This window comes from Pieris napi, chromosome 15 (assembly GCF_905475465.1).
Source record: "Pieris napi chromosome 15, ilPieNapi1.2, whole genome shotgun sequence".
NCBI classification, from domain to species: domain Eukaryota; kingdom Metazoa; phylum Arthropoda; class Insecta; order Lepidoptera; family Pieridae; genus Pieris; species Pieris napi.
The window spans coordinates 4,650,647-4,676,477 of record NC_062248.1 but is presented as its reverse complement, the minus strand read 5'-3'; the positions used below and the strand labels follow the sequence as shown (position 1 = coordinate 4,676,477).

Here is a 25,831-nt window from a genome sequence, read left to right as displayed (position 1 = left end):
CAATGGACAATTAAATAAAACTTCTTTAGCGGATATAAATACGAAGTTATTGCATTATTTAGCCGACGTGAGACACATTAACACGATTGATGAAATCATTTGGAACGTCGAGGAGTAAATTTGTGTTTATTCTTCGACAAGATATGTGAATTATTTATTAAATTTAAATGAATAAAATCAATAACTAATTTTGATGTCAGACACTCGCTTAAACCTAAGAAGAAAAATCTATTTCATAACAAATTCTTCCTCTGACCTCTATTCTGTCGGTAAATTTATTACAAAATAATAGTGTCATAATCATGTATATCGTATCGGTAAACAAAAGTGGTCACGTTAATTCGATTAACTTAAAATTATTAAAGCAACATCTTTCGTTATTTTTATGTAGGTATTATAGTCTATCAAATAAAAGACAGCCATACTGTTATTTATACAGTTAGTGAATAGTTTAGGCTTTGTTTTATGACTCGCACGGTTTGTGCATTGTGGCCCAGGGTAAAAACAGTGAAACGGGTAAAAAAATAAAATTATCGGAAGGCTTTTATAATATTAGTCTATAGTCTATGCATTTGGCGCAGCCATTTTTGTTTACTTGAAGTCTATGTTCACAGACTAATTAAAATATCGTATTGCCAGTGCCCAGTGCCATAAGACATTAAACATTAAACAAGTACTTTCATAAAAATCATGTCAAGCGTTAAATTAATTGATTTTTAATTTACTTCATATATTAAATAACAATCTGTGTTTGCTTAAACATTTTGTTTTAACTGTGTTCTATGCAAAGTAAAAGAACATGGGTGGTGGAGACCTGGTAAGTGCTAATTCAGTATTTTTTGAAGTCATTAACTTCATGGATGTTTAAAACTATACATTCCTGTTTCAGAACTCTAAGAAATCATGGCATCCAAATACTATGAAAAATCAAGAACGGGTTTGGAAAGCGGAAAAAGTAGCTGCCGAAGAGAAAAAGCGTATACTGGAATTGCAGCAAGAACGTGCCCAAGAAAAAGATCGTCAGGAACTTAATGAACTGGCAAGAAAAAATGCAGCAAATAATTCAGATAATCGTTTGGATTGGATGTATAATGTGAGTTGTTTCCTTTCTTTACACACATATACCTAGAGTTTTCAGAAACGAGACCTGAGTGAGAGTATGACCAAGTATGACTCCCTTATGTCAATGGAAATCCTGTGCAAATAGTCATGTCTTGACTCTAATTCTGACTTTGAATCTTTGAATTACTTCTGCCTTGACATACATGACTAGTATAATGTAAATATGATTGTTAAAAGTGATCAATTCAGGCAATAATACAAAAGATAAAGATTGAAAGTACTATTGAGGTTTTCTTCAAATTCTTTAAATAGATAAATTATTAAATTTTCTTATATATATGAAAGACTCAACCTCTTTCAATTTCTTATTACTTTATTATCATTTACAGAAACCTGATAAACAGGTTCAACATGAGGAATACCTCCTCGGTAAAGCTATTGACAAGAATTTTGAGCAACATGGAAAACCAGAGCATAGTGAAATTCCAGCAGTTGCTCGTAGAGTTGTGGGCTCAAGCATGCTGTCAGCAGCTAGTGATGTCCAAGTTGATTTAGCTCGTAAGATACGTGAGGATCCACTACTGTTGGTAAAGGAACGAGAGAGAGCAGCTAGGGCAGCTCTGTTAAATAATCCTGTACAGCGTAAAAAGCTTACCGAGCTGTTACGTAAAGAACAAGTAAGATTTTAGATTTTGTATATATATATTGTATGAAACCTAGTTTTTTGTTATACTAATAACAATCTAGTAGTACAGAAGCCTTCAAAAATTCTTGCTTTAGATTTCTACATACAGAAAAATCCATTGGAACAAATTCACTTAAGTTGAGAATTGCATGCTTATTCATTAGCTGGCTTACATTGCTCTTCAGTTTTACAACTTCTTAGACTTCTTACAATTTAATATTATTATTATGTTAAAGATTGATTCCAAAATGCAGTAGTGTGTACGGTGTGTGTATTTTGAAGTCACTGAATAAACAAATTAAGTAGTCACGATTTGAAATAAATTCGTAAATTTTTGTATTTAATGAAAATAAATGTTTATTCAGTCATCATTATCTGGAAAAAAAATCTTAATATTTTATTTTATCATTATGACATATTTAGTTACTGTCACAATCTGTTCTTTTCTGCATATTACTTTTACAAAATAATGTCGATGTTTCACATCTGCCAGGCGTCCCGCTGGCTCACATTTTTATTTTTTTGTTACATTTAGTAAATGTCAAGAATTTTTTCCCTTAATAATTTTTTTTCCGTGGGACACTTCCTACACAACTTACCATATTGTACCTAGTTCATCTCTTCAAAGCATAGACCATGTTTAAAATAATCTTTAAATTTGTACTTCAGTTTAGTTAAATATTATATGCATCTGGTTCTGGTACCATACCACCATGTTGTGTGTCAATGCAGTTGTGGAATAATCAGTGCACTTGTGTCTTTGAGTGCACACTTGTATACTATATCTCCTTATTACTTGGCGAGTCTCAATAGAGATGAGGTGCTGTGGCGTATAACCTAACTATTATTGCACAGATAAAGCGTTATTTAATATAGTTTTATTTAAAAAAAATTTTGTATAAACAAGCTTCGAGACATTTTTTTCTATTTAGTATTTAGACTAATGTATATCATTCTAATTATTATTTCAGGAGCAGAAGAAAGGACATAAGGAAAAAAAGAAACACAAAAAGAAGGATAAAGATTTAGATAACATGTTAGCAGCAAAACTTACAGCATTGAGTTCTAACAAAATTGATTTGGCTAAACTTTTAGAGTCAGATGATTCTTCTGATGACGATTCCTCAATAGAAGAAAAGTCTAAGAAGAAGAAAAAGAAAAGTAAGTCAAAAAACAAAAATAGTGATAAATCACGTAAAAAGAATAAAACAGAAAAGTCTAAGTCTAAGAAGCACAAAACCAAAAATGACAGTTCTTCTGATAGTGATGAAAGTACAGATACTGGTCAAAAACAAAGTAGAAAACGTAGTAGTTCTGGAGATAATGAGTCCGTACCACATAATAAAAAACAAAGAAACGAAAGTCCTGAACAATATTCACCTGATAACAGACAAAATATTAGGCATGAACCTCAATATAAACGATATTATGATTATGAATCGAGTCAAAGACAATTTAATAAGGTAAGTAGAGACAGGAATGAAGATAAATATGTTTCAAATAAATATAGACATCACAGTGAAGCACAAAGTAATAGAGAAACTAAAAGATGTAGCCCTATCAGAAAGGTGAATAGGAATGAGAAGTCAAATGAACAATCAAGAAGTAAGAAGGGCCTAAGTGATGCAGAAAAAGCAGCCAGATTAGCTGAAATGGTTGCAGCTGGGGCTGAAAGAGAAATACAAAGGGGGCGCCGTGTTGCAGAACAAAAAGAAGAAAATAAAGCAGCGGAAAAGGCTGCTGCTTCACGAATGCCATCACGGAATGAAGCAAGGGCTATTCCAGACTCACTAGAAAGTCGAATCCACTCAAATAGACATTACATTCAACGAAATGAAAAACACATGAGCGAAAACTTTGCAAGACGGTGATGACTTCAAAGGATAAATGAATCAAGATTTAAAATCAAAACGTTTTTATTACATAATAAATAGTTTATGATATTAACAGATGAGTTTCTATATTTAATTATTTTCTATTTGAAAGCATAAAATTGTTATGATAAATAAATATTCTATACAAGCTAAGTTGTCAGTCCAGAGGAATTTTCTCTTTAACAATCTGAAACAAAAATCATTATTTTGAAAAGAATATAAAATGTTTTTACCGACCTTATAAATAAATACGACGTCTCATACGTCCTGGTTTTACGGAAGTTTTTTCTTTTCTGGTTCCCATTCTCTTTTCATTTCATAAGACAGGGAGACCTCACAATAATCGATCAGTTGGTGAAGTGAGTAATAAAGCTGTCGTATATAATATAAAAAATTAGTTAGTGCCCTCAGATATTCGTTTGTCTCATCGGGTATACCTCAGCGCACATCCCGGCGTAAATAGGATCAGTGTCCCAGGGTCCCCTTTCGGGCAAGGGCAGGGCGCGACGCCGGAGCTCGGCGACGAGCTCGCTAACCTCCATAATCGGGATTGGGTCAAGCGTACGCGCCAACCCAGCCAAGTATTCCACGTAGTGCATCCTGCAAGAAGACACGACGTGAACAGACCTGGAGCAGGTTCCGTTTGTAGACGCCCTCGAGAGAGCCGTAGGGCCGTGGCGGAAGCCTCAAAGCAGCTCGACGCACCAAAGTCTCCAAATCGTCCACGCCCAATATCGGCAAAGGCTCGATTTTCTTGTTACGCACCAATCGACTCAGATACTCCAAGTAATGGTTCCTGCAAACACACGCTTCGCTCACCCCCGTTACCTATGGTTCTTCGAGGATAAGGATGTATGCCAGTATGCCCCATGTAATCGTTACTAATTCCACTGGCTATCTAGGTAAGAGTGCTATTTAGGTAAGATATCAGATCATTATAACAGCTACTATGCATTTACCAGCTTTAATCATTTCTTAAAACCTACATTATACACCTGTAACTCTTCATTTTCTTAAAATTGTGTTAAGGAACTTACTTGCAAAGACCAGCGTTGCCGGATGCAACTTCGTTGCCACACGTTGTGTCTACGAGACCAGTGGGAGTTTCCCGTTGCAATTGAATTGGACAGCGCTTGTTGCTCCCTTGCGGAGGTTCAGTTTCATATGTGACGTTGTTCATCTGTAATCAATAAAGACTCGCGTAAGGGAGCGTTCAAGTATTACGTCACGCAATTTTTGGAGATTATTGACCACCCCTTCCCCGTGTAACGCGCCGTAACGTTTTTCTGTAACCAAGTATAGTAAAACGTTTCGTGACCACCTAGTGACTCTTTATACCTAAAAGTTACCATTACGTTTTGTGAAGTACTGGAAAGTCGAATAATATTAACAATAACGCGTAATTCAATCCCCGCCCCGCATCGTAACGTTTTACAAAAGGACCCCCCCTCCGAAATTCGTTACGTAATACTTGAACGCTCCCTAATACGAAACATTTAATATGATCTTATTTCAAAATTGCATGTTCTGACAATAGATGGCGCTATATTTAAAATTGTTTTTATTTGCCAGTTACCTGAAGAAGCGTTTGCAAATCATGTGGCTCTTTATCACGTAGGTAAAAGAGACAGTTTCTGGGATGGTGCGCGTGTAATCCCAGCTTAGCACAGTATTCGCTAAGCCCGCATCTTGCACCCATCATAAATGGCTTTCCACAACCGTAACAAAACTCGTATTTGCATTGGGTACAGGTGAAATGCATACAACCACCTCTGAAATCATAATTACCCTTATCATATATTGTAATATTTTAACGAATGTTAAAGGGATTCTATAACGTCGTACCGTATTTACAGAATATGGAATAAGCTGCTTATTATAAGCAGCATGTCTTAGACCCGAAATTTAATGTGTCAGGCACATCTACTAATATTTATTACTATTTCTTAGTCTTTGATTTACAATAATAATATCTATAAAAAAGATAAGAAATGGTAAAACCAGAAATTACTGTAAGCGTAACTGGATTTAATTAAACTTCAAATACCTGATAAAATCAGTAAAAAATGTGTTGATATCTCAAAAACTACAGAATCGATTTAGAGGAAACGTTCTCTAAGTTGGTAAAGTAAATCTTAAATCAAAAAGGATCAATATGACTTAGTTACCTAGAAATTTGTGTTCAAGCATAATTATGTTTATGTGTATGTTTATATACATAAGTTCTTACGAAACTTAACACGAATTATGAAGCCTAAATATGTAATTACACTCAAATATCTTACTATTATTTGACTACAGAAATTTTAGTCCCTTAATAAATTTTTTTTATAATTTTTTTAAAATTTCGTTTCGAGTGCTTTTAAAATGGTAAAATGCTCATATTTATAGTCAATAGTTTAATTTTTACCTGGAAAGTGAATATTTAAAACGGCACCGCGGACACTCCAAGCCATTTTCTTTCAAATGCTGTTGGACCGCAGCCATTGATCGTTCCGGATCGTTATCTTCAAGCCATATCGCATATTGTTCACATGAAATACCGTCGTGATTTGCGGACCACTGAAAAGGGCAAATTTGTCAACAACAATAAATATAAGAAAGTAAATAAAAGGAACGGAGATCGTTTTACTTAAAACAAAAGTTCGTACTTTGTGTACGGTGTATTATATTTTAAAGCCAGGAATCGAACCTGTTCAAATGAGAAAGAACCGTTTATAAACAAACCGTACAACAAACACAGCAACATTGACTTGACTTTTTTAAATCAAAGTTTGTTCTGGTTTTAACCAATATAAACTGTTCACGAATAATAGGTACGTGAAGATATATATTTTTTCTTTTTTAATTAAATATTTGACAGCACTGTTTTATATTTAAGACGAATATGAATAGTATTTGTATAGTAAACTACAATAAATGTTAAAATTATGTTTTCAAGCTGATAGAAACTGAATTTATCGTAGACGAAAAGTTGGTGGAACTATCAATCTCGCAGTATAATTTTACATTCATGTTGATTGGCGATCAACAAATTAGATCAATCTTCTATATATATATAATGAAAATGGTCTTCGTTTGAGGCTCAATCACGCCTAAACCACTGATCGTATCGACATGAAACTACCACCATTCGATGCGAAATTTCCTAAATGGTTTATGGCTATTTATTTATTAAATTCCAACGTTCCTTCATTTTTTTATTGCTGTTTTACTTTTATGAAAATTTATCCATACGGACTTCACCGCGGAAACATTCGGGGAGGCTTCCTAGAACCTCTAAACGTCAACATCTGTTAAAAACGAACGATTTTCGAAATACATATTTCAATTTTCTTAGCGGGAAGTTAAAAAGAAGAATAATAAAAATATGAAAAAAAATAAAATAATGAAACATAAAATTTATTTTAATTCGTCCAGCAAAGCGGGCGCGAAACGGCTAGTTCATTATATTAGAAAAGTTTTAAGCCTATATTGTTTTTCATACCGGTTTTCTGCACGTGGCACAAGTGACAGATTTGCATTCAGGACATCGAAGTTTCCTTTGCTTGGGGTTTACGAAACACCCTGAAGAGCACTCAACGCACCATCTGAAGTTTGGATCTCGGGCGAGCGTTCGATCTCGTAACTGAAATCAGTCAGGTAATTCATCCTATTTTATTGTAATTTTTGTTTTATAGGACTGATGTTTTGTTTATTAATACAAAACATATTTTTTTTTGCCTTTTGGTGTTGGGATTTTTTAAATAATTTACATAAATCTTGTTCACTTATACACAGCCAGTCAGCAAACAATTAGGTAGTGTTAGGTTACATATAGATTATTGTTGACCAAATAATGTAGTCAATCTAAATATGAAAACTTGAGCTTTTATTTGAAGGAAAGTTTTGGTCTTCTTTATTTAACTTACTTTTCTTTGAAATAATTCATGTACTTCGTTTTCAAGTAACGTCTTCAGTAAAATATCCAAATGTGCAAAGTAATTGACCCAGGCATCTTCGTCTAAGTTTTCCAACTCTGGTTCTTTACAATATGCGCATACGCAGTCAACGATACTGCGCTCAGTGATTTGCACTGTGAAGTAGTGCCTGGCACACTCGCGGCAACACCTGTGCTCACATCGCAACATAGATACCATCTGAAATCAGATTAAAAGTGTCATTTTTTAGATCCGTTTTTGAGTAGGAGCTACTAGTATTGATGCATTTCCAAAAAATGTAAATTTAGCACTTTGGTAATACTTGTTATTGTAAAACATGATGAAATCAACAGATTATCTTCAATGGAGTAGCTGACGCATGCTATACAAAATACGTACTTCATGTTCCGGATAGTGTGCAGCGCACAGTTCACAGTATTGGTTTAAGTATACCAAGGCAGCTGTGAGATCAGTGCACTCCAATGCAGCTAAGAGAGCTGTTGGGACATCTGTCCCTCGCGTTATTAAGTCTACGGCGATCCTAGCTTGATCCCAATTTTCTGTTGCGCCTTCCGCTAAAAGCATACGAGCTTGTCTCTGGAAAACGAAAAACGATGAGTTTTTCTATTCTTAGAGTTGCTAGACATAGCGAAGAAAACCAGAATGAGTAGGTATTAATTATTGATCATGGCCGCTTGTAGTCCAGTCAAGGAACACTATGAATAGTTCATTTCATTTAACGAACTCTATGCTGATAGGATGTGAAACTAGTTGTCGTGGTAGTAAAAGAAACTACTTTATTGTAAACGTAGCATTATTAACTATAGCCGGCCTTTTTGACTTGGAACAGGAACAGTCTATTTATAATATTATTGGAATATTTAAACACTAAATATATAGACAATTTCTGTGAGTAAAATGTAAAAAAAAAATCCTCACCTCTGGAGAACCTTCGGGCAATTGTATTCTCGTTAAGTCTATGATTTGTCCCGAAATTCGCCGCATTGTTAGTGGTGGAGGCGGCTGAATCTCAGGTGTTGGTGTGGTTTCCCTAATTTTTTGCATTGATTTTATATCTTCATCAGATTCGCTGTCAGTCCATTCATCTTCTGTTCGACACGTTTCCCGGAAGAATTGTTCTTTTTCCTTAGGAGACATATTTGGTGATGATTGTTTCTCACTTTTCGGAGGTTGTGGAGCCTGTTTTTTCTTTAACGTTGACGTAGAAGGTGTTGGATCTAAAATAGGCGTATCTTGGCTTATTTCAGGTTTCGGAACAAATAATTTGCTCTGTAGTTGCTTAACATTTCCATTTTGAACAGTCGCGAATTGAGCTTTAGGAGGTGCGGGCGCTGGGTATTGTTTGATTGAAGTGCGTCTTACGGGTAATTTAGAAACTATTGTTTTAGGATTTTTATCCTGCTTATCTTTTTCGGAAATAGTTTTGATGGGGACTGGAATATTAGATTTACCTAACACACTTGGTTGAGATATATTAACATTCTTTTTGTTAGCATTTGTATTTGAAACAAGATCTTCGCTTGGGTTTGGAGTATCATTTTCTTCACTGTCGTTTGCTTTATTTAAGTCGACTATTTCGATAACAGTTGCATGCGAAGGAATATCATTAACATCTTGCCCATTATTAGATTTTTGTATATTTATTTCTCCATGAGTAGGCATGGGGTCACCTGGAGTGGAATCTTCTAAATTGTTTTCATTTTTAATATCTTTGTCTAGGGATGGTAAGTTTACTTCAATCTTTTTTATAACAGGATCTGATTCTTTTTGTTCATAAACATTTCCAATGGAAGCATTCATGATAGGTCTTCTAAGTTCCAAAAAAATCTCTTTCATTGGTGTAGATACTTTAAATTCTATTGCTTCCAGAGTTTCTTTAGTAAGTTGATTACTTTTATTTTTTATAGGTATTGTTACAGGGTTTTTATTTGAATTTGTTTCTTGAATTTTAGTTTCACTCGCCAGCTGTTCATATATTTCTTCAAACGAGTTCACTACTGTGAAGAAGTTGTTATTCATATCTTCAGGGAGCATCTCTTTTTTTATCGCTATTATTTTAGGAGAATCAATATTATCATTTTGTAACTTTTGCGAAGAAATATCAAACACTGTTTTGTTATTTTGTTGTAATTCTTGTGGCGATTCAGAATAATCTATTGCTTCTTCAAACTGCTCCGTATCCTCTGAACTTGTGATAGCATCTTTATTTTCTGTGGATTCTCCATTTTCTTGTTCATCCTCTTCGATCGAGCTTTCATTTTCATCAGATGTACCTTCAACTTCTTCTGTATTGTTTTCCGATTCACTATAACTAGATTCCTGGCCTGTGGAAGGCTCTGAATCATTCACACCTGAAATATCACTTTTCTCGGAATCTTGGTTTGAATTGATATCGTAATTAATTTCATCTTTCATTTGTTGTATTAACCGCTGTGTGTTATCTACTAAATCACTCAGATTATTTGATTTGATATTTTGCACTTCTACCGTTTGCCTTTCCTCTATAACATTAACTACCGAAGCTTTCTCTAGCTGTCTGTTATTAACATTTAATGTATTATTTTCTTGAGATGGTTCTATTTTTGGTGATGTTAAAATTTCTTGTGTTGTGCTTTCAGATGATATTGGAATATTTATTCTATTATTTGTATGATTATCTGAATAAATTGGTGTATTTACAATACTGGAATCTATATTCGATGGATACAATTGATTTTGAGGCTGTTGATCAAGAGTTTGTATGCCGGTGTCAATTGAAGAGTCGGTTGGAACTACTTTCTTATGTTGTTCTATATTTGGCAATGGACTTAGACGTGTTAATGCATTGTAGGCATCAATAAAATCCTTTTCGGATTGTATGAACTCCAATAAATTATCTGTATGCTGTGAAGGAGAAGTATGCACTTTATTTCCCTTTAATAATTTATTAGAACTATCTGCACGTAGTCCTTGCACAAGCAAACTTTCTTCAATAGAAGGAATACCAGCCAGGTCTAATAATAATTTTAATTTTTCAGCTATATTTTCTGTATCAGTAGGATTAGATTTAATTCTATCTTCAAGCTTTGGTTCAGTTTCATATGTATCTCTGTTTATATTTAGCGGTAAATACATCCAGTCATCGTCTTGAAAATTATTAACGGATTCTTCGAATTCGTCTGAACTGTCGTTGGCTGAAATGTAAATGGTAAATTATGATGATATGCTTGATGATACGGCGAGACTTTTTTTATTTAATTTTGTTTTGCTTTTCATTACCGCGACTGCGGTGTGAGCGGGTGGAGAAAGACGGTGGGATGGCTTCGTCATCGACACCTATCGGAGAACCCCAAACTCGACCTCGTAATTTTCCTTCTTCACTTATTCCACTTTCACCTATCTGTAAAATAAGTGAAGATATTAAAAAAAAATAAGTTCTAGTTTATTTTCACTGATGTTACTTGAGGTTCGATTACCTGTCGCCTATGTCGCTCGACACACTCCGTAACGGCGGGCCACATGGCTCCTCTATGTTTCGATAAAGCGGCGCGCGCTTCCAGCTCTGATACGTTGGTTCCAGCGGCAAGTCTTGCTGCCGCTGCTCTAACTCCCGCCACCAAACTGGGCCATCGCTCTCTTAGCCAGGCAAGAGGCGCTACCGGATTCTGTGCGAGAGCGGCGTGAACTTCAGCTGCACTGAAGCCGAGGCGTTCTGCTTCTGTCATGAGTCTTGCTAGTTCCAGACCTCTTTCTGCTTCACGCTTTGAATGTCCCCCAGCTAAAGCTTCTAAGGAAATTGCTCGATTATTTGATAACGGCTCTGGTGACGGGCCCTGAAAAATGTATTTCATTTTATATTGTATAATTAAACTCAAAAATAAATGGTTAGACGATTTATGATATTTATTCTATTTATAAAACAAATACCTCGGACCCATAAAGGCTGGTCCGTTGTGAAGGGCGCGTCCGGCGCAAATCAAGGTGTGAAGCTCTGCGCGTGAGTCGTTCCGCTTTCTTGCGCTCAGTCTCACTCCAGTCAGCGGCCGGACTGCTGTCGCGCCACTCCCATCTACCACCCGTTGTGCGGACACTGCGTTCACTTTCCTTAAAAATGTACAATCATTTTATTGTTAAAATCGATGTCGAAAGTCGCGGAAATCGTTGTATCATTGACTTTTTGATAATCATTGTGTCGGGTCGTACGGAAATTCCCGATTAATTTAAATAAATAGTGATTGCAGAATTATATTACATATATGTACATATATATAGATCTCAAAATAATTAAAGGATTTTAACTTACTCTCGTATCACTGGAGAGTGAATGCCTGCTGTGAGATCTCTCTCGCCTGTCTTCTCTGAAACGGCGCCGCGGACGTGAGCGGGTCACAGAAGCTGGTCGTTCCCAATTATTAGGCACTTCATACGTCTGAAAGTTTCAAATAAATAATTTTATATATAGGAATTCTTATAATGTCTCAAATTTACGTATCATTGTTTTTATTTATTAATTAGTCTGCAACTGTATATTGTTAGTTCGGTGTAAGCTAAATAAAGAGTGTTCTGGTGAATAATTTCAGACTCACAAAAAAGAAGAAGAAAACTGTGAGCGATTATAAAATAAATCTGTCTACTTGATATTTCGCTTCAAGTCGCAGCTAGGCATCTTAATTTTCAATTCTTGTAGAGGACTTTTTCCTCTGTGTTCAGATTTAATTTGAACAATTACCAACTGCTGAAACGGCTCACGTGGTTTTTATTATTTATTATTATTATATATATTATTAACTGAAGGTGCGCGATACCCCAACAGCTCATAAGAAAAATCATATGTATGTGTGAATAGGTGAAGGTAGTATTTAAGATGTTGTTTTATAACAATAAATCAGATTAGAATATTGCTCTTTCTTATTAATTTCTCGCTTCCTCCCAAAGTGGCGAAGACTACTTCAAGCCCTTAATTATCTTGGGTGAGCCTGCCCGATAGCTTCGTGATAATCCCACCACCTTGAACCTTTGATCCTACCCGTTGGGCTCCGTCTGTTACCTTAGGTCTCTTTGTGCGGACATCCCGTACTTATTTATTCACTATTTATGTGTTAGGGTACGTCTTTAGGGCTTAGGGATCCGTAGGGTTGCTAGAGTCTGGCTAATGAAAGAAGATAATTGAATTATTTGAAAACTTTCGGATGGCAACTCAGAATGTCATTAAATTTCTTAGGTTAGTATGATTTATTGTCTTGATACTTCATGCAATTACTCATTTTTATTTCTATTATATGTTTTTTCCGAATAGTTAACAGGTATAATAATAGCCTAAACATTTAGAAAGTTTCATAATCAATGTGAGAGACAGTGATAACAGCAATGACTCTGATGAATCTATGCATATTGATCTTATGGATTCTGATTTTGATTATTCCGAATAAAGTTGCGTTTTATAATAAATATAGTTTTAGTTTTCCATGCAATGCTAGTCATTTTAAGTATCAATAGTAAAAGACTAAATACGTTACTATCAATGTAAAAAATAATAAAATAAAACCAAGTATCAAGTAAGTTTAACCCACAAAATATATCAAACTTTTAGGGCTACCACACTAAATTTTTTTGAATTCGCCGCGCTTTTTCGTTATCTTCTTTCATTAGCCAGACTCTAGGTTATTACATAATTGATTTAGGTATCTAGTGCAACTTGCTTATACACACACTACGTATATTTTATAGACACTCCTGACATTTAATAATACATATAAATTTAACCACACATTTCAATGTCCACTGGCTGGCAAGCTGTACAAATCGAATAAAATAAAATAAACCTTACCTGTGTTGATATACTCTGAGGTGGTGGAGATGTACCCGTATTCGACACATTAGTCCTGCTTCTTGATTCTGGTCTATCGCGGGACGGTGAACTTCCAACAGACTGTTTTTGTATTTCATACTGTTTCACAACCGTTTTAGTTATTGGACTGGATGGTGGCGATGATCCAATACTTCGTTTCAAAGTTTCAACAGGTTCACGCGGCTGAGTTTTGATGTGACTTTGAATATCTTTAGGAGGAGACGGCCCAACGGCAATATCATGCCGGGAATGTTTTGATTTTTGATTACTTTCTCTTGTCGGTGTTTCTAATCGATTTTTAGGGTTCACGTCTTTTGGCGGAGATGGCCCGCAACCAGTGGACACGCGTTCTTTTCTGGTGCGTTCTTTGTTTGGTTTGTCATCTGCAATAATATTATAACAATATATATTGATGTGTTAGTAATCTGTAATGAAAGGAAATGCAACATTTATTTCTCAGGAGCAGAGATAACAACTGCCACTAAAATAATAAGATAAGGGTATGTACATAAATTAAGTTTATTAATTAAAATTAAGGAATCAATGACATCGGCCTGTACTAGCTTTTAACAGAAATTAAAAAACATGACTGTAGTGTGTGTGTTAACTATTTAAGTCCGTGACTAAAGTAGATTTTGATGAAATATCTGTTAAGTATTAATTTTATTTGATATTGGACAAACCTGTATTATTTATAACTTTTGTAACCACCGGAGATGGGGCTTTTTCAACTTTTTCAACAGATTTTTCAACCGTTAATTTCTCCATGCTTTTTTGCAAAGAAGTGATAGTTTTCGGTGTAACAGTTGGCGTGCGACAGCATACAACGCATACTCTTACACCGGGGTCGTTAACAAACGTACAATGTTCACATTGCCATGTCGTGTTAGGTGCTTGTGGGGCGGGTCCTAGATCACTTTCACTTTCTTTAATTTCTTCCTTATTATTCATTTCCTTTTCTTTTATTTCCATTCTCTCCTCGACTCTCTTTACTTGGCCTCTATCGCTCTCCGGCTCACTTTCTGAGTCAGCATCACTTGATGGCAAAGACGGCGTCGGAGATCTCGGCTTGCGTCTTGATGTGCGGGAACGCATGCTTAAAGCTGGCGATGGAGCGCGTGAGTGGGCGCGGGAAGCAGCACGAGACACGCATCGACTTTCCGCTGAAAGTTCATTCAATAGATTATAAAAAAATATCAAAGTTCGTTTAAAAATTTAATTCCGAGTTTATTAACAGAGCATAATTTAACTTAAGATCTTTTAAAAAAGAAATAAGTGTAACTTTACTGAATTGTTGTTTAAAAAACTATTAATTAGTCTTAAGTCTTAGAATTGCCTTGTTATACAGACGCTGGTCCTAATACTAGAACATTCCTGTGTTGTGGATGGCCAGCCTCTTGATGAAGATGATGAAGAAAAAATAAGTATGTACTTCGAAATATACAGTAAAATAAAAGAAAAACTATTTAATGAAATAATTGCAACAAGTTCAATGACATGTAAACATTCGCTATAGTACGATTTATAAAAAAAAATGAATTATAAGAAATACCTCTTCGATACGGTTGAGGCGTCTGAGGGTGCATTTGAGGATAGGGCAATCGGGGATTATGCGTTGGTGGAATACAGCACCCTTGTGGCCATTGCCCCCAGGAGTTATCTAGGTTAGCACAGCTTCCGTAGCGCCATGGGTTGGGGGCACAATGGGCACAGCCAGCACAAGGCGGGGGGCCCCCTAACTCCATAACCGAAGCCCCGCGTCGTAGAGGTCGACCCCAATTCTGGGTTAGATTTTCGTGGCCTTCCCAATGTTCCATTTGTTGGGTTGGCATCTGGAATTTTTTAAAGAATTTTTCATTATATCTTAACTTTATTTCCACACAATTGTTCTATATGAATGTCTACAAAAAATTATCATATATCAGGGTAGTTTCGGGGTCTAATATAGTCTGGTAGGTCGACGCATTGTACAATTTATTAGTCTTACAACTTAGTGATTACCTTAGTATCGTGGCGTACATAGCCCTTCCTCTTTATTATAAGTATGTACTACGACCTAAGAATTATCACACACTTAACGTACTCTACTTACAATGTTTTGGGGTGGGACATTGTATCCGGGTAATGAAGTGCGCGTGCGTCCCCAAGAGTTGAAACCAGTCGGTTCCATAGGCGCTTGCATGGCACCAGCAAAGTTGGGCATTGCTAAATGAGAATTTTGAGGTGTACGTTGACTTGGAAAATTGTTGTGTGGTAGCGTCGTTGCTTGGTTGAAGTGATTTTGAGGCCCATGGACCAAATTTACGGTGGCTTGCCTCGGATCGACCGGTTGTGGTCTAGGACTTGCTGTGCTTCTGTCTCCAGCCATCTGAGGACATAATTACATAATATGATAAAATTAGACTTTCTTTTTTTCTTTGAATATGTTAGTAATACGAGTATTATAGATAAAAACGAGTAAATCACGTCAGGTATTTTATTGAATAATATATATAAGTAGCAAAACAGTAGTTAATATACATAGTGGAATAAATATTGTTTCAATAAATACAATGCTAGAAAATTGGCTAGCGTCAAAGAATGCGCAGAAGACGTATAAGCTTAATAGTACGCGCGGGCAACATTCTCCCAAAGCACAATATTACTTGTAATGCATACATATTTTTGAAGTGAAACTTCTTAAGGCGCATGAGGGTAAAATTTTTACGGATGAAACGCAATAATAATAATATTAGCGTCACGAAGATGTGCAGCAGCGTTTTTGTCGAAGAAAAGGGAGAGAGCAATTGAGACCGATTGAGAGAGAGTGAGACGGGCGAATTACCTTATAGAAGTTCTATTTTTAAAATTAAAATTTCGTAAAGAGAATTTATGAAAATATATTACTATTTTATATTTTATTACGAATTGTAAATTAAAATGCCATGAAATACATTTAAAAAATAATTTGTATGGATTTTTCACACTTTAATATTTTAATCACAATTAAATAAATGAAATTCCTAACATATCTTTCTTTTTCCCTCCCTCTAAGTCTCGGAAATCTAATGTTATAAGAATAAGAATAAGAATAATTTTTATTTTCTCCCAAAAACAATAAGGTAACAATTGAATTGAAAAGGTATTGGGAGACTGGTTTCCAAACTAGGCAAGAACCTGTGATATGGATAACCAGGCTTCCATTCCACAGCAAAGTCACAGTGTTTACAAAGGGAACATACATAATATATGGGTAGGCAAACAAATTAATACAATATAGCACAAATACAGTTGAATGTGAGGGTGGGTGTGTGTACGTGTGTGCGTGAGTGTGTGTATGTGAGTGTTGTGTATGTGTAGGTGAGTGTGTGTGTATGTTGATAGTGGGAGAGACACTCACCCTCTCCCACTATCTCTACTATCTCTATCACTCCACTATAGATTTGTATAAATATGAACAACACTTAAAAAATTAGTTTGCTAAGGAAGTTTTAGTTCTGACATCTGAAAAGTGCGTGCGTACAAAGCACGCACTTTTCTTTTAATTAAAAATATTTTTTTTACCTTGTGTCTCCGAGGAGGTGGAACGGGTGGTGTTCCCTTTGGTGGTAAAGGCGGTCGTACTTCCTTTATCTGGGACGGTGGAAGGGCCTAAACATAGTCAATTATTAGTGCAAGTGCAAGAATGTATAAATTAATGTTTACATCAGTGGGTGCGGCTGGCACTTTGCCCATAATTTGACGAAACTAGCTTATTTAGGGCCTCTTACTAATCGCCTACTAAACATCGTCTATGCCTCATAATATAATCTTAATCAGTCATACGAAACTTTCAATATTCATATAGAACGAACAAAAATAGGAAAACTAGTACTACTATTGCAATACAGCGAGGAAATGCTGCCAGCGTTAAAAATACACTACCATAGGGACCAAACTTTTGATTTTGTTTTTAAATTTTCTATTCATACATTTTTAATTATTATTATTACTATTTAGGTTAAGAATACTGTAAATACTATGTGTTGGGAATTAATATCATAATATTAAATTAATCAGACACAGATATTCCCAATTCTGAGTTGGATGTTATATGATTGTCTATGAAATATAGGTTCAGACTGAATAGGAATAGAATTATATACAAACAGGTCAATGTAATAAGTCTCATTCATAATCATACTATGAACCTCAATTATATAATGTATTGTGTTTTTATTTATTAATATCAATGTGACACGAATCTACGATAAGGCTTTATTTAGCTAAGTAGACATAATATGTTGTTCACACTAAACGCTTAACCCTTACATAAATATTAATACATATTAATTAATGTATGTCCTGTACCTTCTGGAAGGAGCTAGGCTGGCTAAATTAGCCAGGACTCGTACGCACAACGGACCAATTAGGAGTCTAATTGCGGAGAAAGGAGTCCTACTACCCTAACCCTAACCCTAACCCTGTACCTGTCGCTGATGATTTCTCCGCTTCGGGTGTCTGTGATACATGTCGTCGCATGAAGCACAGAGCGCGCGACGTCCGCATTCCGTACACCGCACTCTAGCGCCGCCACCGCCGCACAGACCACAAGACGTGTCCATTGGATGACCTGGGGTAAAATAAAAACAATGAACTGGTGCCCTTCCATAATCAAGGCAAGTAACTCTTGGTCAACTTAGAACATAATCGTTCGTTGTTCTTGACCTAATGGGTCCACTGCTCTAGCGGAGTTAAAGTAAATATTATTCTTAAAAACGAAAGTCTATCTTTACAGTTGTGTCTTTACATACGAGATAGCATAATATGCGAAATAATCTAAAATTTCGGCTCGATCGGTGCAGTTTTTTTGTTTTTGAAGCGTACGCGAAGCGTAGCGTTTTGGTTTGTGTACGCTTCAAAAACAAAAAAACTGCACCGATCGAGCCGAAATTTTAGCATGATATATAATCCGCATCAAGGATTGTTTTTATCTAATTTTTTTTTAATTTTTTAATTTTTTTTCACAAGTATTGCAAAATTAAACTTATATAAAATGTTTTCTTCGTTTTGTTTCTCATTTCTCAACCATTCAATCACAATGTGCCACAGCGAAGCGTGGCAGGAAACAGTTAGTCATGTATATAAGAGTGTCATTTTACTATTTTTTATGAGTTTTTACATACCAGTTGGTGGTCGTGGTGGCGGTGGTGGAGGTGGTTGCAGTTTAGCGTTGACGTACTGCTCAGACGGGAACTCTACTACTTCGTAGTCTGGTTCCGGCTTCGCCATGGGCGCTCTGTTTAGGGTCCGCATTCCCATTGTAGGAGTCCCGGGCACTGAAGCCCTACCGCGACCCTTCAACATCTAAGGAAATACAAATGTATTATGACGACTTTATTACTATTCTATTAGGCAAGGGTCATAAGCTGTACATAAAAATTATAGATAGAGAATCTTAAAGAAAAACTATTATTATACCGATAATATGTAGTAATCGTCGAAGCAATGGGTTTCAGCGCATTTTTTTAATTGCTCTTAGTTCCAAACTTAGCACGTGTTGCCTGAAAGAGTTGCGCTTTTATCAGAGCCTCTCGAACTCAGTCTTTGACTTATAACTGTGTCGTATGTTTATTGTTTTCTTGTGTGCAAAGAAGTGTAAATAAATCTATTATTTATTTATTTAGTTAGCGTCTAGTAGATAGTACCGGTGACCCCAGCTGGTACTTTCCTGGCTCAACGAATAACTATCGCAATACAGCGAGGAAATGCTGCCAGCGTTAAACTTAAAGGTTCACTGCCACAGGGACCAAACTTTTTAAAATTATTTTAAGTTTCTTATTGTTAATTTTTATTTATTTTTATTATTATTGCGTAGGTTAAGAAAATTTTAAAACTGTATATTTGATTGTTTTTAATATACTGTACTATTTAATACAATAAAAATATATTTGTTTATGTTTTTTTATTTATTTGTACTTTTTTTTTTAATTCAGCCCACTACCGAATATCTCTAAATTACCGTTCATTCCGTTGTATTAACGAATAATTCAGATAAGAGATGCCTGAACTAGGTGAGTTTTTGAAGGACGAAATTTGAAGAATTCTGTTAATTTTGAACCCTGGGAATGAATATGGGACGATAATATTCTATAAGGAGCTACTATTATTTATATTCTCTTTTTCACTGTATAGGAGCAACACTCTTCTAATTGTGTAAGAGCCTAACCCCTAAGGGCCTAAACCTTAGGGCTTCTAAAAATATTGCATCGGCATACAAGTTAAGTAGCAAAGTTGATAAAATGCAACATTCTGAATTTCAATTCAAAATTCAACCTCACTGAATAAATGAAAAAAAAAACATAAATATAAGATAAATGTTTGCTGTTTAGTAGCACTTTGCTTCTAATATAGGTTTTTAATTAAACGACAATTCGGTATTTCCTCCATATTGTACATTATCAAAGGCGTTTTCATAATCGACAAAACAGACGAATAGAACCCTGTTCATGTCGCAGCATCTTAGTATCAACACTTGATAGCCAAATAATGTTTTTCTCGTTCTTGACACCCCTTCGAAAGCCAAATTTTGAGTATATCCTATTATATATCACTTTCAGAAAGAGTATCAATACATGGCTTACATTATTCCAATAGTTCGTTGAGATATAAACATAACTTGAGATATAATCTACCAATACACCCACGTCACGAATCTCCTGAATCTCTGAATGTGTGATGAATCAAAACACGCTAACAGAGCTCCTCGAGACGGCATGAAAATCGCAAACAAGATAATTAAAATATATATAAATATTAATGAATATATCTCTTAGCTTTTATTAATATACTAGCTGACCTGGCTAACTTCGTTCCGCCCTACAACCTTATAATATCGTTGTTACTTTAATTTAACTTATTTTAGGATTTCATTAATTAATACAACTTTTTTGCAAATACAGAAATGTTTTATTGCTTGCCATTGCGAAAGAAGAATGGTAGTTTTACACATTAGGCATTTTCTCTCTAGCGTCAATATGGCGATACTGCATGTTAAGCACTTTCTGATATCCAACATCTTTTGATCAGGATCAAAGCATGGTTATGCATCTCCTCATTCACCTCAAGATCGGAATTTCTTTAACTGACACGAATTCGACGTAATATGATGCGTAGTTTTGTCAACAGATGGCACCATATTGTTTTTGCATTCGTTAAATTCATTAATTTATTTATTGTTATTCGATAACTTATCCGATATTTTATTATGCTTATTCTGCTATTCGGGACGGAAACAAATCCAACAAATCAAAAACCATGGCAATCGGTCCAGCTTTTCTCGAGTTATAAGTGTTGTAACAAACACGACTTTCTTTTATATATATAGATTATAGATACTTATAATTTTAGGTATTATGAAATAAATATTACCCTATAAGATATAATAATAGGTCTTATTACACACTAGACATATTATATTGTAAACTCATCCCCTATCTTTTCTTATTATCTATTTATAATTTGTAGTTGATGAATTTTAACAAAACAATGTTGTTTCTTTTATTTCATTAATTTCCGACATTTATATAAAAAAATGCGAATATCACAGGTTTTAAAAATAACAAAACCTAAATCAGTAGGACATTAAGGTCTAGGATATCTAATGAATATTTTCAGTTTTAATGAATTATTGAAGTTATACTTCTTTAGGCGCGTTATGAAAAATTGATGAGAGTGAAATTTTACGATGCGCGCGCACCGTGACACAAAATTAACAGAATGAAGTTGCCCACGAAAGATGCTACGGTATTGGACATAATTTAAAAACAACATTCGAATAATAATAGATGTTACACTTAAATAACTAAATGTAAGATAACAATAATAATAAATATTTATTTATTTAATTTTTCAAATGTAAACTGAACTTTATTGACTATAATGACTCCTTTTCCAGTCTTTGATTATTTCCAGTGTTTTTCGTCTTTGTATTAGTATCGCAATGTTTGATATTCCGTATAGTTATAATAAGAAAATCGTGCTCCAATTGCCGTTCTACATTCGCATTTTATGAATTGGTGCAAGCGTTTTACATTAATAGATTATTACCACCAAATAGCAGCTGTGGCCGGGGCGCAACGGGCGTTGTCTCGACCTAATTGCCTTACATATCCGAAAATATCAAAAACAATCACCTGCATATAGATTAAATATATTTAAAATATACTCGCCTTGGTATCCGAAGGTATCACGTCAATGTAACATTATGCAATGTGGTCACTACACTCGCGGGGGTATTGTACGCAAATACAGGTGCCGGGCGGCGCAAGAGTGCAATCACAACTAAATTTTATCGAAACGTACGCCCTATGCGGATGAAATTGACAGAACGAACGCGTGCTCTGCCATCACTATCCTCTATTTCTGTCCGTGGCCGCGTTGCCCTGATTCTACTAAAATTAAGACGCGCTATTTCCGCACTCAACCTATAACGCCCTCTTGGCCGCGTCAAACATCTCGCGAAACATTAGATAGAATATTTATAATAATATTAAATTGGAATTATTTACACATTCATGAATGCATGAATGGTTTTGATTGAAATTCTCAATGTAATATTAAATTGGAATTAATGAAATTTATATTGAAATTCTCAATAATGTGTTTGTTTTTTTTATGCAACGCCGTTCGTTGCTGTTGGTAAATGTAATATAATATTAATACTACCTACTCCATATCCTAAAGATGAATATCTTGGATATCAATATGCAATGGATATAAGGAAATATCAAAAATGTTAGTCGACATCACAGGAGACCGAAGAGCTGGTAGCTACCTCGGACAAAGTATTAGTCTAGCGATTCAAAGGGGGAACGCTGCCAGTATCTTCAGAACCTTGCCTAAAGGGACTCCTTTTAATAATATATTTTAAGGTTACTTATTGTTTTTATTGTTCTTCTGTTTTGTGCATTTGTGTGTTGGAAATAATTTTTTTAACTTAATATTAATTATTATACGAAAGAGGTTTGTTTAAATAAAAAAAACAAAACTTGAAGCAATCAAATTAAATGCCATAAAACGTAAACAACTCACAACGGACACGTTGAAAGTTGCGATTGTTTTATATTCCTTTATGGAGTTATTACAAAAGTTCAAACAGAATGGGTACTTTACAGCCGATTTGTACCATCTCATCGCCCAGAAGAAGTCGATGGGACATTCGGAAGAGGTAATGTTTTCAAGTCTGTACTTTATCGAATAATGGTTCTCTCTAGTTAGGTACACCTGTGTTGTTGTATTGACTGTTAAGATGAGATTGGTACAATTAATGCATAACTTTTAATTCATCTCTGAGATTGTGTTGACCAACAATTCATGAAACTATCGTTGGTTGTTATGCCGTCTTTGTTTACTGGATGATACATTAATAAATATTACCAGCAATATAAGCGATAATTATTTACATATGACGAGCTGAGTGCTGTACAGGAATCGTGGTCAGCGGGAGTCTGTCTATTATTTAAATATACGTTTTTTGACAACAAACGCTATTCATATCAAATCTCTATGAACACATTGTGGAACCTACAATCTTCATTTTCTGGGAGCCACGCACTCGATTTTAATGTTTTCTTTTCCTTTAGCCTAGGAGTAAAGGTGTGCTAAGTCGCATGTGTCTCGAAAGACTGTTATGTTGTTAGGGTCTATTTTATACCTATGTAAGCGTACTGGTGCCCGGCTTCGTACAGGACATATTTTATTTTAATATTTTAAACACAGTTACAGATAATCCCATCGGATTATATCAGAGAAATGAAAATGTCAACATTGGAACGATTACAGTCCTTACAAGCGATACAAATCGACAATTATGTCATTTCCGGAAGCAAAAGTAATAAAATTGTGTTGTCCTTTTCACCGAAAGTCATTGTCTTCCAAAATTTTAAACCGAACGATAAGATTGTTGCCAAGTTTTCAGTTAAGAATATAAGCAAGGTATGAAATGTTTTTTTTAATGTAATAGAAAATGGACAAAGCTAGTTAATATATAAACAAAATATAATTCTGTCTTGGCTTCGCACGGCTGGTTATTTTATTAAATGTGTAATAGACATAATATGGTATCGCGGTTTTTATAATTTGTATAAATATAATAATAATAATAAAAATTCAAAGTGCTCTGAGATCTGTGAGGAAGGTTTCAAAGTGAGATTTTTTTCCGGAAAAACCTAAAAAACACGTTTATATTCCGGATAAGCGAATAGTCTCTAGGTATGGGACTACAGCAAAATGTTCCATATATTGGTGTGTAGCTACTAGAAAGGTTGGCTAAGTAAAAAATTAAGGCGAAACAAAGTTCGTGGGGGCGAGCTTATAAATAGACAATATTGTAGAACTTTCTGTACAGCCTTGCGATTCTGTAAGTCACTTTTCGGACTCTCACAGCGGTTTTCGCAGCGGCGGTCGCGCTCAAATCAGATTTGGCATTCCGATAAACAATAAACTACAAGCTCCCTCCTTATCAGAATGCCAAATCGTAAAATGATTCACGACTGATTTGAGCGCGACCGCCGCTGCGAAAACCGCTGTGAGAATTCGAAAAGTGAGTTACAGAATCGCAAGTCAGGGCTGGTATGTGGTCTTTCATATTAGATATACAATTTAAAAATCACACACTCATCTACTACCAAATCAAACGCGCTATACTCGGTATCTTCTTATGTTTAATAATAATTGAATTCCCTTTTTTACAGGCCCCTACGTTCCTTAATATGGTTTTCAAAGAATCGTCGTATTTTTTTATTAAACCATGTGGAAACCAGCTATTATCTAGGCTGGCCCCTGGAATAAGTGCTACTTTTGCTATTACGTTTCAACCAGCTCAATATGAAGATTATACCCATCGGGTAACTTTCTATACCGATGTTGACCAGTACATTGTACCATTAATAGGTAAATTTTATGTTTAAGTTATTGGTAGGATTACTGCGTCTACAAAGGCGAGTGTGTCTTTAGTGGTATACCACCGAGAAACTCTTTTGTTTGGGAATGGAATCCAGGACTTCGGTTCGTCATTATATGCTAAGCCACAAGGTCCTGCTCGGATTAGTATGAATAATTTAGTGAAACTATTCCTGCATAATATTTCAAGCGATTAGGATATTAAACAAAGTATAAAAGTACTGACTGCAGCGCCATCTGCCGGGCTTTGTGAATCTAAACCATCCAGGGCTCCACCCAAACGCATACAAAAAAAAATACATTCAAATCGGTCCAGCCGTTAATAGGAGTTCAGTGACTCACACGTACCTACAGTAGAATGATATATATGTAAGCTAACCTATGTTTAAAGTTAGATAAAACTGCACACAGTGTGCAAATTTGATTGAAATCGGTTAAGTAGTTTATGAGTCCATAGCGGACAATATGATGCGTAATTTATATATAGTAAGACTTATTTTTTATTTGAAATGAATTAATTATAAATTACATAAAAGCAAGCATATTCACGTAATAACAAAAATCCTTATTAGTTTTGGCTCAATTTATTTAACATATTTTATATTTCAGCAATGGGACCGCGACCTGTATTTGACTTTCCAGATAGCGTGGTTATTCCAAAAACTCCACTGAAAGTAGAAAAAGATATTTTAGTATCGTTCCGTAACATTGGTACAGTGCCTGGAGGATTCACCTTATCTACGAGATGGTAATACTGTTTTATTGGAATTTTACTGTCAGCCTTGCGATTCTGTAACTCACTTTTCGAACTCACACAGCGGTTTTCACATCGGTGGTCGCTCTCAAATCAGTCGTGAAGCAGTCATTTTATGATTTGGCATTCTGATAAACAATAAACTACACGCTCCCACCTTTTCAGAATGCCAAATCATAAAATGACTGCTTCACGACTGATTTGAGAGCGACCACCGATGTGAAAACCGCTGTGTGAGTTCGAAAAGTGAGTTACAGAATCGCAGGGCAGTACTCAATTAGTTGGTATAGATCGGTAGCTCTTGTGTGGTCTCGTCACGGGTACACATAAAAAATTAGGTTAAGACAGACAAATATATTCGTATGCACTAAAATTTCAGTTTTTAACAGCTCGATACTATATTCTATTTGCAGTGTTCGTGCTTCGGTTTTAATTCATATACGCCCACGGAGCTCTTTTTAAGTTTTCTAAACAACATTCCATCTTTACGTGTTTATTAGCGATAGTTTTAAATCGAAAATCGATAGCTTACGTATTGGGGTTAGAATGTAAAATAAAACAAGAATGTCTTGTCTATGACTGGACTAGTTTTGTTAACAATTAAATAACACGCGCCATATTGTTTTGCCGCCTCACATCTGGCCTGTTATAAGTATATTGTGACAAAGAGTTTATATAATATTTTTTTTAGCGTAGCGAAACACTCGTGTATTGATTGTTTTTATAAAAATTTCATTATTAAAAATTACAATCAAATTGCAGTCCATT

General features: G+C 35.2%; 2 protein-coding genes across 4 annotated transcripts; one reads left to right on the top strand and one right to left on the bottom strand.

Moving 5' to 3' along the window:
* The first annotated feature begins 761 nt into the window (after positions 1–761).
* On the top strand, positions 762–3,694 carry LOC125056426 (pre-mRNA-splicing factor CWC25 homolog). The gene is made up of 4 exons (XM_047659515.1): positions 762–817; positions 890–1,093; positions 1,452–1,739; positions 2,719–3,694. The coding sequence occupies exons 1-4, from the start codon at positions 800–802 to the stop codon at positions 3,616–3,618; spliced, it is 1,410 nt and encodes a 469-aa protein (XP_047515471.1). The 5' UTR covers positions 762–799; the 3' UTR covers positions 3,619–3,694.
* LOC125056425 (E3 ubiquitin-protein ligase lubel-like) lies at positions 3,680–21,770 on the bottom strand. 3 transcript variants are annotated; one of them, XR_007118057.1, is made up of 22 exons: positions 21,579–21,770; positions 18,534–18,714; positions 17,838–17,980; positions 16,933–17,019; positions 15,482–15,757; positions 14,942–15,221; positions 14,073–14,552; positions 13,369–13,772; positions 11,845–11,970; positions 11,469–11,645; positions 11,018–11,374; positions 10,821–10,941; positions 8,481–10,735; positions 7,941–8,138; positions 7,533–7,760; positions 7,109–7,249; positions 6,032–6,183; positions 5,198–5,393; positions 4,659–4,801; positions 4,327–4,417; positions 4,059–4,221; positions 3,682–3,808 (listed from the first exon to the last, which is right to left on the bottom strand). XR_007118057.1 is itself a non-coding variant. In XM_047659513.1 (21 exons), the coding sequence occupies exons 2-21, from the start codon at positions 18,712–18,714 to the stop codon at positions 3,779–3,781; spliced, it is 6,138 nt and encodes a 2,045-aa protein (XP_047515469.1). In that variant the 5' UTR covers positions 21,579–21,770; the 3' UTR covers positions 3,680–3,778. The 3 variants fall into 3 exon arrangements, 2 of the variants coding, with proteins under 2 accessions (XP_047515469.1, XP_047515468.1); XM_047659513.1 differs by lacking the exon at positions 4,327–4,417 and having other exon boundaries at positions 3,680–3,808; XM_047659512.1 differs by lacking the exon at positions 4,059–4,221 and having other exon boundaries at positions 3,681–3,808; positions 4,249–4,417.
* Between the last annotated feature and the right edge of the window lie 4,061 nt (positions 21,771–25,831).